The sequence below is a fragment of the Schistocerca serialis genome, chromosome 8 (genome assembly GCF_023864345.2).
Source record: "Schistocerca serialis cubense isolate TAMUIC-IGC-003099 chromosome 8, iqSchSeri2.2, whole genome shotgun sequence".
Classification (NCBI taxonomy): domain Eukaryota; kingdom Metazoa; phylum Arthropoda; class Insecta; order Orthoptera; family Acrididae; genus Schistocerca; species Schistocerca serialis.
Window position 1 is genome coordinate 46,451,879 of NC_064645.1, and position 15,960 is coordinate 46,467,838.

The 15,960-nt window shown below is 37.0% G+C and overlaps 1 protein-coding gene across 1 annotated transcript in view; it reads right to left on the reverse strand.

The window, feature by feature from the left end:
* LOC126416336 (uncharacterized) overlaps positions 1-15,960 on the reverse strand; it is a 586,934-nt gene that overhangs the window by 120,083 nt on the left and 450,891 nt on the right. The window contains exon 19 of the mRNA XM_050084004.1: positions 7,229-7,418. Coding sequence (XP_049939961.1) covers positions 7,229-7,418 — 190 coding nt within the window. The remainder of the gene's footprint in view (positions 1-7,228; positions 7,419-15,960) is intronic.

Below are 15,960 nucleotides of genomic sequence, written 5' to 3' on the forward strand. Positions count from 1 at the left end.
ACCAAAAGGATGGATTAAAGTTAAGTATTTCAGAAGCTACGTACTTTTCTTTATAGCATTCATTACGTATCCTGTTTCAGACCTCACGCCCATCTGCGTGAGCGTAGCGCATGCTTTTCGGCTTCCTCTCATGGTGTCTAGGCTGTCTTGTCTAGACACAACATAATTAATTTGCATTTTTTATATCAACATGGTGTTAGCGGTCCAATAGCTAAGGGCATGGTGTGTGTGAGTGGGTGACATGGAGCAGAAAACAGGTTCATTCCAGAACAATAGGTTAGTTTGCATAATTTATATCTAAAACACAGTACATTAGTTTAAGAGACTAGGTGACAAAGAAGAATGCGCCAGAAATGGCGTTGAAAAGCGTATGAAATTCGAAAAGTTACCAGAAAATGGTGGGAGGACAACTAATTACTTAATTTGGTATCAAAGGCGGTAAAATAGTTTAAGCAACTGGGGAGAACCACTTAACAGAACAATAGGTTAAGTGCTGACAAAGGGACAAACATTAAAATAATAAATGAAAAGCACCAGTTTCCTTTTGTTCTACAGTATTAAGTTAAGACACCCACAGTACAGTGCCAAACATTAGGTTATGGAACATGTTTGCCCCATGTAATTACCTCTTGCAAGACCTACATGTTTCCAAACAGCAGTGAATGATGACAAAGAGGATTCCAACCCCACAAACTGAATTTTTTTATAAATAAACAATATCACTGAATTTCCTATTATGAGATCCTTCCTCTCCACCAATTTCCATATATTCCATACACTGCCTTGAATCTGTTAAATTGTTTAAATAAACGATATTTGACACATTGTCTGAATTATTTGAACAATATTCCATACACAGCAATGTTTTCCCTCCAAATGACCAATCAACTGAGTGTTTTTTTCCCGCCAATTGCTGGGAGGGAGGGTGAGAGGGGAGGGGTGTTTACCAGTTATGGAGGGGTTAATTAATTGATCAATTTAATTAAGTAGTCAGTCAAACTGATGAGTGAGAGGGGTTATGCAAATAACTCAGACATGAGAGTGCAGCTTTAGAGTCGCCACGCGGCCCACCACCCGCCTCACGGCAGAGAGAGACTAGCGCCACAAACTGCACATGCGCAGTATGATGCTGCCATCTAGCGGTAGCCCACAGAGTTACTCAGAGGTGCCTCACACAGAGAGCATCCCAGAGTGCCCCTGAGTGCTACAACACCAAGAAGAATCGCTTCTCGGCTTTTGGCAAGATGAATATGCAGTTTTTTTTTAAAGGAAAAAGGTTCAAGGACATACACTTTATTTAATGTTTATAATAATAAACAATATCACCAACAACTTTTATTTCATAACAATTCCACATCCTTTGGCCGAAGGACAAACACCCTCTTGTTCATTTATTTTCCGATGATTGCGAGTCCTCGATGAAAAATATTATTTTAAAGGCAAGAAAACGTTTTATTAGCTTTGTAATTACACCCTGGATACGAAAAAAAACCACATTTACTGAAAGAAAACACAGAAGTTACATACAAGCCAGGAATAAAGAGATTGACAGCAGAGTCATGGAGCAGCACATAAATATAGACGTCAAGGAATTTTTTCTTTTCTTTTAACACTTCCTCCAAAAGAAAAAAATCATGAAATTATTGCTTTGTCTCTTGCATGCCAATTTCTGAACATAGAAAATTAAATCGAACTCGTTCAATGGGTTTCGTCAAAATATCTGCCAACTGGTTGTGTCCATCAATGTGTTCCAAGAAAATCTCACCTTTCAGATATCTTTCACGAACATAGAAATGTGGGACCTCTATATGTTTAGAACGTCGATGATATTCCGGATTGTTTGCCAACTTCAATGCACTAGCATTGTCAATGTAAAGAACTGGATGCTGCCCCGACATTTCCACTAATTCTGATAGCAGACGACGTAACCAAACTAACTCTTTCGCTCCTTCACTAGCTGCAATTATTTCCGCCTCGGTTGTGGATGTGGCCACTACTTCCTGCAATTGACTCGTCCATGACACTGCACCACTTGAGTACTTTGCAAGAATCCCAGTTGTTGAGCGCCTTGTCCAGTTATCACCTGCGAAATCTGCATCAGCATCAATCTTTAATTCTTCTTCGGTTTTGCAATACTTGGCATTCTTCGGACGGTCAACCAGCACCCAGGTATTGTTTTTCTTTAGAGATTGAGGTTCTTCACTGATAGCTTGCATTCATTCTTCCTTCTCATTTGACTGCAATATTTCTGAAAAACAGTTTGGATCTTTGTATTCAAGTTCATCAACTTTTGTTGCCATACAAAATTCACCACTTTCCATCCAGGTTGGTTTTCTTCATTGTCTTTTATTCTTCTGTTTCTCTTCATTAGAAGATTCAGCAGATTCTGCTTTTAGAAATTCTGTTAATTCTTTACTTTCATCAGATTCACTCGACTCTTGACTTTCTCTAGAATCGAGAATGCCAATATTTTCTTGAGTTTGACTTCCTCCAGAAGTGTACAGTCTAGGAGATTTACGTTGGTCATCTTTAGATGAATTCTGATCATTAAATTCTTCCTGAGGGACTTCAAATTCAACATGATCCCTATATTCAAGATGATCACTATATAAATCACAAACAATTTCTGGCTTAAATTTCACATCGTGACTCAACACCACTTTTCTTTTAGATGGAATCCAAACTCTAAACCCATCTTTATCATTAACATATCCAACAAGTCGTCTAAAAACTGCCTTATCATCAAACTTGGAACGGAATTGTTTGTTAATGTGAACATAGCAGCCTGTGCCAAAAATTCTGAGATGATCAAGTCGTCCTACTGGTCGATTAAACCATAGTTCATAAGGGGTTTTATTTTCAACTGAAGATTTTCCAGTACGATTTATTAGGTAGACTGCTGTGTTACATGCCTCTGCCCACAACCCTTTAGGTAATTTACTCGGATTTAGCATTGACTGGGCAGCTTCAACAATGGTCCCATTTTCCCGTTCAGCTACACCATTTTGTTCACGAGTGTAAGGAGGAGGAATCAGTAGCTCCATTCCTCTGTCTGCAAGCAGTTCACTGACATTCTTATTGTTAAATTCTTTGCCACCATCACATCTAAATTGTTTGACAACATGTCCATTAGTTCGTGCTTCATTTAAAAACTACTTAAGCACAGTACACCCTTCACTTTTGCGTCTTAAAAAGAAAATTCGACGAAATTTACTAAAATCGTCTTTGAAACATACATAATAATTCTTATCTCCAAAGGATTTCGTGCTCATTGGTCCATTGACATCCTCGTGGATTAATTCACCAGTACTGGTGGCGCGTATTGTTCGTGTTTTGAATGGCAGCCTATGCATTTTTCCAACCGCACAGCCGTCATAAAATTCACTCTTGGCATCTTCCACATTAATGTTCATTCCTTTTAAAATGTTCTTCACATGTTGTTTATTTTGATGACGAAACCTTTCATGGTACACTTGCAATGTTTCTGATGAAGTCATGAAGTTCACACAATTAATTTTTGCATTTCTAACAACACGCATGTTCAACACATAAAGTCAATTTTTCACATAACCTGTCATAACAATATTGCCATTGACTTGTTTTCGAACACAGACATTATTATAACTAAAATTAGTACTGTAGCCTCTGCAGGCAATGGCTCTCACAGAGAACAGATTAGCACTTGCATCAGGGACGTACAAAACATTGTCCATTCTAGCATTGTACCATTTATTGTTTCCTCGAATTTGGATGTAAACTTTTCCTTGACCGTACGCACACATTTTGACATCTTGTTTTCCCAATGAAATTACTTGAGGGGCATCAAATTCACTATACAAAACAAAATACTGTTTGTTGAGAGTGATATGATTTGTAGCGTCACTGTCGCAATACCATTTATTTGGGTCACTCTGGTTACTGGTACACACACCAATAGCGTATGAAGTAAATGCAGCGTGTTCACTTTCTCGCTTCTTCTCTTTTCTTTTATTGCTGTCACGAGTGTTCTGTGGACACTGTGCTGCCCAGTGATCTAATTGTTTGCATATATTACACGGAAACTTCTGTTTTAATTGTGACTTCGTCATCTTTACTTGCTGATTACTTGTTTGCCGGTTTCTTGTTTTAGAAACGACAAAAGCTGCACTTACATTAAAGTGTTGTTCACGCAGTTCAATAGTACAGAGTTTTTCAATCAATAAATTCAAGCTTTGCTTTTCTGTCGGTATCGTATCCCAGAGATCCTTAAAATTGTCGTAGTCTTTTCCCAGTGCAGACAAAATTCGAACATTTAAGATCCTTTCAGACAGCGTATTTTCTTCATGTTTTGCTAATTCATCGTTCAAGTCCACAAATAACTTTTGCAGTTTGGCCACATGTGCACTAATATCTTCCGTTTCATCACGTTTAATACGGAAAAATGTTTGAATGAACTTATTCAAACGTTGAGTACTGCTACGTTAAAATCGGGCGCATAATTTGTCCCAGATTTCTTTAGCATTCTTGCACGTTAAGACGAGTTCTGCAACAGGTTCACTTATCGCACTTGCTATAAGACTTGCTGCCTTTGCGTCGTCCTTGAGCCATTCCACATACGCTTCTTTTTGTTCACTTGTCACATCTTGCGGCAACTCTACACGATCACGTGTACCGTTAATAATATCTTCTAGTCTATATGAACGCAGCACCATAGAAATATGCCATTTCCATTTGGCCCAGTCGTCAGGTCCTTCAAGCTTATCAATGCTGACCTTATAATCGCCGCTAGCAGTCATGTTTCATTACAGACATAGACTCATTTCTAATATTGTTTTAATTAAACTATGTTGTTTGCCTTTACACATGTACTGGGCCCATAACCTGATGAAAAATATTATTTTAAAGGCAAGAAAACATTTTATTTGCTTTGTAATTACACCCTGGATACGAAAAAAAAACAACATTTACTGAAAGAAAACACAGAAGTTACATACAAGCCAGGAATAAAGAGACTGACAGCAGAGTCATGGAGCAGCACATAAATATAGACGTCAAGGAATTTTTTCTTTTCTTTTAACAGTTTATAATAATAAACAATATCACCAACAACTTTTATTTCATAACAAGTTCCGGATCCTTTGGCCGAAAGACAAACACCCTCTTGTTCATTTATTTTCCGATGATTGCGAGTCCTCAAAACAAAAGCCATGTTACTAGTAAAATAAGAAGTTCCAATGTCCCTATTGAAGACTTCACAAACTTGAAATGTTCGAAAAGCAATAACATCTCTGTTATTGAAAGCCTACAATCCAGAGACACCTTTAACGGTACTACCATCGTACGATACAATAGCAACAGTTATCCAGCCATTACCATGCTGTGCAGCTGTACTTTTGGTAACAGTAAAGTTAAAAACACCTCCACAAAACGTAGACGGGCCCTGAAGGATCACTTGACCTTCAAGACCTGACGTTGTAGTAATTTCTACATCATTTATCGCCTTATAAACAGGAAGGCGCGAACGCCTAAATCTCCTCCTATAGCGGGGCATGCTCTCTGTGTAGTCTTGGATGCTATTATAAACATTAAATAAAGTGTGTGTCCTTGAACCTTTTTCCTTTTTTTAAAAAAATAACTACACATTGATCTTGCCAAAAGTCGAGAAGCGAATCTTCTTGGTGTTGTAGCACTCAGAGGCACTCTGGGATGCTCTCTGTGTGAGGCATCTCTGGGAGGGGGTGGGTTGGAGGTTTTCTGAGGTGGAGGGGAGTGGGAAGAGGTGGGGGACAATAGGTTAAGTGCCTGTCAATGAAAAGGAAGGATCCTTCTAGCAGTACAATAGGTTGAGTACGTGTCAATCAAAGGGAAACAATAGGTTTGACCCATTGAGTACTGCACCAGCACTCCTGTACCCCTCCTACTCTCGCTGCTCCCCCCATCCCTGCACTCAAGTCCACTCATAGCCCTAGCTGTGCAGACATCTATGAGTTGTGTTTACTTCGATTTTTTATATTTCCATTTCTGTTTCCCTGATTATTCAAAAAGTTTTTAGTTGTTACAGTGTAACAATGAAAAGTTACCTATGTCATGCTTTTTATACTATGGATGTATACTATGAAGAGCAGTTGAACGGAATGGACAGTGTCTTGAAAGGAGGATATAAGATGAACATCAACAAAAGCAAAACGAGGATAATGGAATGTAGTCAAATTAAATCGGGTGATGCTGAGGGGATTAGATTAGGAAATGAGACACTTAAAGTAGTAAAGGAGTTTTGCTATTTAGGGAGTAAATAACTGATGATGGTCGAAGTAGAGAGGATATAAAATGTAGACTGGCAATGGCAAGGAAAGCGTTTCTGAAGAAGAGAAATTTGTTAACATCGAGTATAGATTTAAGTGTCAGGAAGTCGTTTCTGAAAGTATTTGTATGGAGTGTAGCCATGTATGGAAGTGAAACATGGACGATAACCAGTTTGACAAGAAGAGAATAGAAGCTTTCGAAATGTGGTGCTAGAGAAGAATGCTGAAGATAAGTTGGGTAGATCACGTAACTAATGAGGAGGTATTGAATAGCATTGGGGAGAAGAGAAGTTTGTGGCACAACTTGACTAGAAGAAGGGATCGGTTGGTAGGACATGTTTTGAGGCATCAAGGGATCACAAATTTAGCATTGGAGGGCAGCGTGGAGGGTAAAAATCGTAGAGGGAGACCAAGAGATCAATACACTAAGCAGATTCAGAAGGATGTAGGTTGCAGTAGGTACTGGGAGATGAAGAAGCTTGCACGGGATAGAGTAGCATGGAGAGCTGCATCAAACCAGTCTCAGGACTGAAGACCACAACAACAGATGTATCGAAACACTACATTGAACGGGTATTTGAATGTTGTGCAGGAGTACTTGAATTTAGTGAAACTAAGCTTTTAATTATAGTTAATTATGGGCCCCGTTAACTCTGACTTCACAATATTTCTGCTCAGTCTGGAGAGGTTTCATGGTCCACTTTATAGGAAGTATCCTACATGAAATTAGTTCATGTGGTGATTTCGATATTATAAATGTAAATATTTGCATGCAGTTCTCTAATATTATAAGATGTGAATACCAAAGCTGTAATGCATGAAACATGTCAAGTAATAAACATAAAATTTAAAATTTTTTTGTTAAAAATATATATAATATCAATCACGCTACTCTAATTGTATTTATCCCACATTTAACAATATTTATAAGGCAAATATCTTTATACCTGTATGTGCTGTTACAGCATTGATAATACGACTTCCTGATGTGAGGCCAGTAACAGACACTGATGTTATTTCTATCTGGTACAGGGCATGTGAGTGTAGGTGATGAAATACCACTGCAGTTGTTGACACTTCAGTAACACCAGATGATGTGTCACATGTGACATCTTCACATGCCAGGAAATAAACACACTGAAAACAATTAAAGAAAACTTGTTACACTTTAAATACAGATTAAACAAATGTTTTATTCCCTGATGCTGAGTTAACATTAAAAGTCAACAATGTTTATATTATCCTTCAACAGAAAATCAATGTTTCCCATCTGGTTTCAAACCACAGTTCATGTAAAAATGCGGAATTTGGTCAAGAGTAAGTGATGTAGTGTATTCTGCACCTGCAGATGATAGTGACGACTCTTAAGGGGACCACACCCTGCCTATCTAACACATGTTAATTTAGGCAAATATTTGACCCATTACTGAAAAAAACTATTTGATGTAGAACCTTAATATTTTTACTGTATGTTACATGATGCTAATAGAATCAACTGTACTCAAATCTACTATATCCATTTTACAGTTTTTAAGAAATACTTTTTTAAATGTAATATTAAGTTTTCTGCAGAAAATATTTTTTGTGAAATTCCAAATGGGGGAATATTAATGAGTGTAGCAACAGAGGTGGCTTTTTATATTGCGCAGAGTCCCTGAAAATTTCATTCATTTATCTATGATAGTTTCTGATATAATGAGGCATATGTACTGAAATCAAGAGCTCAGCTGGAAACCCAGTTCTACCCAAAGAAGGGAACGCAGAAAGGTGGAAGGAGTACACAAAGCGTCTATACAAGGGCAATGTACATCAGGGCAATATTATGGAAATGGAAGAGGATGAAGATGAAATGGGAGATACGGTACTGCATGAAGAGTTTGACAGAGCATTGAAAGACCTGAGTCGAAACAAGGCCCTGGGAGTAGACAACATTACATTAGAACTACTGACAGCCTTGGGAGAGCCAGTCCTGACAAAAATCTACCATCTGGTGAGCAAAATGTATGAGACAGGCGAAATACCCTCGACTTAAGAAGAATATAATAATCCCAATCCCAAAGAAAGCAGGTGTTGACAAATGTGAAAATTACCGAACTATCAGTTTAATAAGTCACGGCTGCAAGATACTAACGCGAATTCTTTACAGACGAATGGAAAGAGTGGTAGAAGCCGACCTCAGGGAAAATCAGTTTGGATTCTGTAGAAATATTGGAACTCGTGAGGCAATACTGACCCTACGACTTATCTCAGAAGTTAGATTAAGAGAGGCCAAACCTACGTTTCTAGCATTTGTATACTAAGAGAAAGCTTTTGACAATGTTGATTGGAATACTCTTTTTCAAATTCTGAGGGTGGCAGGGGTAAAATACAGGGAGTGAAAGGCTAATTACATCTTGTACAGAAACCAGATGACAGTTATAACAGTCGAGGAACATGAAAGGGAAGCAGTGGTTGGGAAGGGAGTGAGACAGGGTTGTAGCCTCCCCCCAATGTTATTCAATCTGTATATTGAGCAAGCGGTAAAGGAAACAAAAGAAAAGTTCGGAGTAGGTATTAAAATCCATGGAGAAGAAATAAAAATTTTGAGGTTCGCCGATGACATTATAATTCTGTCAGAGACAGCAAAGGACTTGGAACAGCAATTGAATGGAATGGACAGTGTCATGAAAGGAGGGTATAAGATGAACATCAACAAAAGCAAAACGAGGATAATGGAATGTAGTCGGATTAAATTGGGTGATGCTGAGGGAATTAGATTAGGAAATGAGACACTTAAAGTAGTAAAGTAGTTTTGCTATTTGGGGAGCAAAATAACTGATGATGGTCGAAGTAGAGAGGATATAAAATGTCGACTGGCAACGGCAAGGAAAGCGTTTCTGAAGAAGAGAAATTTGTTAACATCACCAGTATAGATTTAAGTGTCAGGAAGTCGTTTCTGAAAGTATTTGTATGGAGTGTAGCCATGTATGGAAGTGAAACATGGACGGTAAGTAGATTGGACAAGAAGAGAATAGAAGCTTTCGAAATGTGGTGCTACAGAAGAATGCTGAAGATTAGATGGGTAGATCACATAACTAATGAGGAGGTATTGAATAGAATCGTAGAGGGGGACCAAGAGATGAATACACTAAGCAGATTCAGAAGGATGTAGGCTGCAGGACATACTGGGAGATGAAGCAGATTGCACAGGATAGAGTAGCATGGAGAGCTGCATAAAACCAGTCTCAGGACTGAAGACCACAACAACAACATGTACTGAAAATTTTAGTTTGCAGGAAATTGACTTAAAAGAAAAAACTTTTGAAATTTGTTACTTGCAGTCAATTAAAACTGTCGTTCTGCATATGATGTCCCTTCTTTGGCCTCTAGCAGGTCTTCCAGCTTCTTTTTCACCTTCCTGAATGTCTGTCTTGGTTTTTTGGCCATATTATATGCAGAACTGTCAGCATCGGCTATCCTCATTTTATCACAATGTTGAAGCCCACTGATGATATTTTCACCAGGATTAATTACCAGCTTTTTCAGTACCCAACACTTTCCAATATTACCACAATTAAGTGTAATAACAGCATCATAAACTCCTAGTTATATTGTATGCATGACCACAAATACAGTTGTAGGAAGGCGGTTCCAAATTATGCTGTTGAAACATTCATTTGGGTTCTGTTTCTGCCCATGCAGACATTTCCTTTGAGGGTCAGGATGAGCCAAGTCTCTGCAAATATGTTTAATTGCTGTAATAACAGCAGCAGGAAGAGAATGCTGGTGAGAATAAGATTCTCCAGTTGCCTGAGAGCTATTGTATTTGCACCATGAATTTTCTCCTGATGGTCACAATCCATGACATGGCTTATCATCTGTAGAGGAATTATGGAAGAATATGGCCTAAACGTCTCTCTTTATTGCTCCATATTTTCTGTATTCCTCCTAATTGCCTGCCCATAATATACCAGCAAGTTTTCTGCAGCAACTACTCGCAATCACACTTGAACAAAACTAACCGCGTGTTTGAAAGCGTGTAGTTTACAAAGAGCATAAGTAAAAGAATACCGACCGTTGCATTCCAAGGATAGCCAACACACTCAGGAGTAAAAAAAAATCCCTAACGTGCAATGTAGGGGATGTAAAGATCTAAAATGTATGCAGAAAAGTGGGCGTGGTACATAAACACATGTGGTAGGAAAATGCTCTTTAAATGCTCGAAAAAAATTTTTTTCAGCAAAATCCTTTTCAGAGCACTTAAATAAAACCTTAATCTATCGAAATCTGATGAAAACCGAAAATCGATTTCTTTCGACCTGAGCCACAGTGTGGTTCCCTTAATGCAATCAGAGTTAAGAAACGCATTTGCAGTTGATACAAACATAAAATCGAAGTATGAATTGTTACGGCCACATGAAGTTATCTAGGTGTGATGGGTAATACTTGTATAATTCATCAGAATTATTTTTTTCTTTCATTCATCATGTTCTATAGTTTCTAACGTAAAGAACCACCTTCAGGGAATGACTCAACATATGCATTAACAAACAAGAGGCATATGTTAAAAACTATGTCCCTACACTTTAATTACACTAATGTTGTGGTGTAGTGCTATATAGTATATATGTTTACAAAGAATAAATATCTACAGAAAAACTGATCATTTGAGAAAAATGGATACTATTTATTCAGTTTTCTTAAAAAGATGGTTTTAGTCTACCACTGTTAGTGTAATATTTTCATCATCACATTAATACATACCAAAGAACAAAATTGAGAAATTACATGAACAATTTTGTGGTATAAAGTATGTCACCGTTGAAATAACTGTATGTACATTCGGTGGATGTAGCGGAAAATGACATCACATCTCATAATAATATTTTCGTTAAATATTCATTTACACAATACGATCTGCTAGAATATTACAGTGGAGAGATTTCGATTAACCAATTTATCCACAGGTTTGTTAACGAAACTAGGTAACACAGAAGAAATTTTTATTAAAATTTATAGAAGCTGATAATGTTTTGATGAAAGAAAATATTGGGAGGAATGCAACACACAAAGAAGAGCCTAGAGGAATTCTGAACACATTATTTTAATTAAGCAGGCTTTGGTGATTATTACAAGAAACAAGATGGTTTAAAGTATTGTATTTAAAAATTTGTTCAACATAGTAGAAAGAATCTTAAAGGTAAGTAGAATGTCTTCAGACGTAGTATGACTCCCAGTGAAATACATGTTCAGCATTAGAAATTTTCTTGATAATATTCCTCTTCTGCCAAAACTGCAACATTTATTCCACTTGAACAGATAAGTCTCCCTACCGCATCAGTAATGAAGCTCATGTATCATGGTTCAAAATGTAAGTTCAGGAAGAAGATTTACGTATTGATTGTCAGGTTAATTCTATGCAACTCCAATGAACTCTCATTTGTGGCCTCTTGAAGGTCATGATTTTGTTTTCTGCAATGGAGGATACTTGTACCATCTGCAAACAGTGTACTGAAGTGTGACATGTTAATGTTAAATCTTTTTTTTATACAAGAAAGAAGGTTGGTCATAGTACTGACCTTGTGAAATATCGCAATAATCAGTGTAGAAACTTATGAAATTCTCTTGTTCAAGGTGTTTTGGTCCTACTTTTTGTTTGCTGTCTGTCAGTTGTAGCCTGAACATATTTTTGGATGCGGTAAGACTTGTATCTAATGCTGTTAATTTTCTTTCCATTTATAATGATCCTTTTGCTTTCTTCCAGCAACACTTCGCTGAAAATTACTTCAGAGAATGTGTTAAAAAGGAGAGAGAGGATATTACAGAAGCGTGACAAACGCCATTACTATCTGTAGCTGCTTCTGATGTGCCTTGGTTAGTTTTTGTAATGGCAGCTTATTTCTAGTACAGCAACGTGATGTGTAAATCGTTTCGACCATTACCAACTGACCTCAAAATCTCGACCTTCTTTTTATGTCTCATACACTAAAACCCTTTCTATAGTCGACGAAACAAACTGGGGAAGATTTTATATTACTTTATGTATTGCATCGAGTGTACTGGTGCTTCATAGTAACTTCTTGCCCGTATTTCATGTACAGCAACCACTGATTACTTTTGCTACATCTTGTGGGTAAGTGACTCTGTAGTTGTTGGGTATGAGAGTTGTATTCTCATATTCAAGAGACAGTTGAATTATTTCATGTCGTTTGACTTGCCACACTGCATACTCTTTATTTATTAATGTTACTTCTTCATTGTCGCTGGCCATTCAATTACATTATGTGATAATTGCTCTGTGGTTTGATATATTTCCTTATGTCCCTCTCTTGCAAAGAGGTAAGGTGAATACCTGTATAGTACTTCATCAGCAATCATTTCCTTTCACATGCAACGTTGATACCTGTTCTTACCTGTAATTTGCTTTTAGATTCTTTTGTTTAATATGTTTCAGTTTTAGAAGAAAAGTAATATAGAAGTAGTAGCAGGATGTATTTAAAAAAGATCTCATAGTTCAGCCATTATCATCTGTTTCATAGGCTTCCCAGTTTTTGTGCTGATAGCAAACAGAAGCAGGTTTTTGTATTGTTGCTGTAATCCCTTACAGCAATTGTATATTTCTTGTTGTAGTTTAAATGGAAAAAAATTCTGATGTACAGGGCTTTTGATTAGTTGTCAAACTTTGCTTTTTGTTTTAATACCGACATTAAAGTACCCGAAAGAACCACAACATTCTAGTTTCAATTAAATTCATTTAACAATATTTTAAGATTATTCAAAAATATTTTGATGTTGCCACTTAGGGATTGATAAAGGCAAGTAATAATTATTTCGATGTTAAGAATTTCGATAGCAGCTATTTCGAAATCCATGTCTTTGTTTAAATAACTTAACTGGTTTGTGTAACAAATGTGGTGCACTTTATGCACATTATTATCTTTATACAATAATTTGTAGCTACCATGTATCGTTGTAGCACAAGTAATCAATATGTTCATGTAATCAGTATGGTCTGATTTTACTTTGCAATAATACATACGATACTTCTGTTACTCAAGTCAGTTGTATGTAGCAGTTCAATATCTGCAAACTTCGTAGTGATTAACTACACCTTCTGATGATATACCAAATGGATTTCTCTCTATTTCTCGGCGGTAGATATCGATTGTATTACTGCATAATGTATGTTGTGCGCTGGTTGCCTCCAAAGACTCCTTTATTTCCATTTCTTATGCCATGGATCAGCCAACAAATAAAATCAGCATGAAAGCTTGTATTTTCTTCATTACTCTGAATTCAGGAGTCTTCTCTGGTATTTGTCTACGTGTTTTGTCTAATATTTCTTGTACAATGTATTCTGGAGGTAAATACAGGTTTTCTTCACATGTCTCTTCTACACTGTGAGTAGGTTGTACATGCAGACATCCTTCTGACATTTTTACCAGCAGCTAATGTAGATATTGTTCCACGGTTTCCTCTACACTGTGTAGTGGTTGTAACTGCAGACATTTGTTTCATATTCCTTGTGTATTGTGTGCCGATTTCAAATTCAGAAAGTCTTCCTATTTTTGGTATTAATTTATGACAGTCCCAAAAAGATAACTTGCAGAATTTAAAAAGATTGAGTGAAATATGAAGGATCCATAACCTAGTGAAAATTCTAATGTTCCTACAAAAGATTACTTGCAGGGTTTAACTGGATTTGATTCTTTAATGATGAGGAACTATTCACACAGTTTTAACAGAAAACACAACTTGAGTACTTTTTCATGCAGCATATTTAATCTGACTGAAAATGTAGTGAACCAAAAATTAGTTAGTACAGTGTTGTGAGACAACTAGAATAACCATATGAACTTTATGCATGTTACATAATAATAAACTTAATTCTTCAAAAATTTTTGGGTAACTGGTTTCAATTGTTTATCAGTAAGCGGACTTGAACCACCAACATGTTTTAATCTGAAAGTCTTTCCAGTTTGTTGCTGATCGAGCTTCCTTACAACTTGATTATGTTTCTTGCCTCTTGCCTCTCGCTATTTTTCTTTCGCAGGTATTCTCCAATATTTGTCTGATAGCTTGGATGTCAATACAGAATTTTTGTTGGTGGGTCGAACCTGAAATTCGAATCTCTTCTCCAAGGCGTCGGCTACTACAGATATCATCACTCAAAGAAGTAGCAGCGCAATCCCCTGCTACATTTATCGAAGTCCCCAAGAGGTTATGCTTTCACATGTACCAGACAGTGAGTCGTGGGCTCCATTGCCTGTTGATAACTGCGTTGACACCATATCATTACTTATTATCCTTATCATAATATTGCCTCTAGGTGCTCTTCTACATCGGAATAAGGTTTCTGCTTAGATAGTGAATCGGCTTAGGCAAGTTGTGTTGAGTCTTCACCAAGGAATATACCAGAATTTTTAGTGCATTTAATTCGAATCAGCTTAAGCAATCAGTGTGAAGCGTCTGTCAGAGAGTACATCAAATATTTTAGTTCAGTTTAGATAGCGAAAAATATGCTTCCAAATTTTCCAGTGACTCGCCACTGCTTTATTCCAAAACCTTCATAAGTAATTAACAGAAAACTGATAATCAGACGAAATGTTAGTGCAAGACATAGGCTGCCTCTATGTTTTTGACAAGATTCAGTAGTTTCCGATGCTCGTAGTCCATTTAATTCGATTACAAAAAATTTCTATGAACTTATTTAAGTTTCCATTTTGAAATATGACATCTGATTCGAAAGAATGCTGTTAAATGCTATGCTAAAGTTTTGGTTCAGCTTGTTCGAAACTTCGATAATAACGTCTGGCCGGCTCTCACTAGTCGATCTAGAACAATTCTACAACAAACTTCTCTCTGATTGTAATAGATACAAGGGCAATGATCATAGTGATTTACATATGGCAAGGTCATCAGAAAATACAAGAAATTCTCATTTCACTTTTTGGAGCTCTCTTTACGCTACATAAACTCTTCTTTAAACTACAAACTCTCTTTGTACTGTAGTTGAATCCACCACGTAGATTCACGTAAATTTTTTCCTGCAGGTCAATGTATAAAAATGTTGTTTTAACATCAAAAGTTATAATTTGGTTTTATTTGGACCTGCGATACAGAGAAAGAGTCCAGCTGATTCGTTTCTCAACAGTCAAGACCTTTGTCCTGGCCCACTTTGTTTTCGAGGCAACATCCAGAGACATGTTAAAAGTCTTACATTCTTTAGAAGACGCACAGGTCTTCAACTTTTCAACTTTATTATGGAATGGTATTCATCAGGCATTGCTTTACAACAGTTTTCATGTTGCAGGCTACTGAAACAGATGTGGCTTCAGCTTTTCTTATCACTCTGAAGATTGCATTATTATCGCATTGCACACGATACAGTTCATAGCCTGCATATCTCATAGGCGCCCAAAGTTTCGATTATGAGATATTTTCGGTCATGAGATTGTATTTTGAGTGCCGTAAACAGATTATAGAGTTCAGTCTTGATAAACATCTTGAGACAAAACATATTCTTCTGCAAACATGATTTCGTTATCTTTTTCTTTTTCAAAGTTTTAACTTTAGTGGGTTCTCCTCTGCATTCAATTCTTTCATGAGGAAACAGCATCTCTGACAAACAGACTCTGTAGCTGGATGAATCCTATTCATATCCAACAAAGATCCCCCTTGGACTTTTGCACAGCCTTCC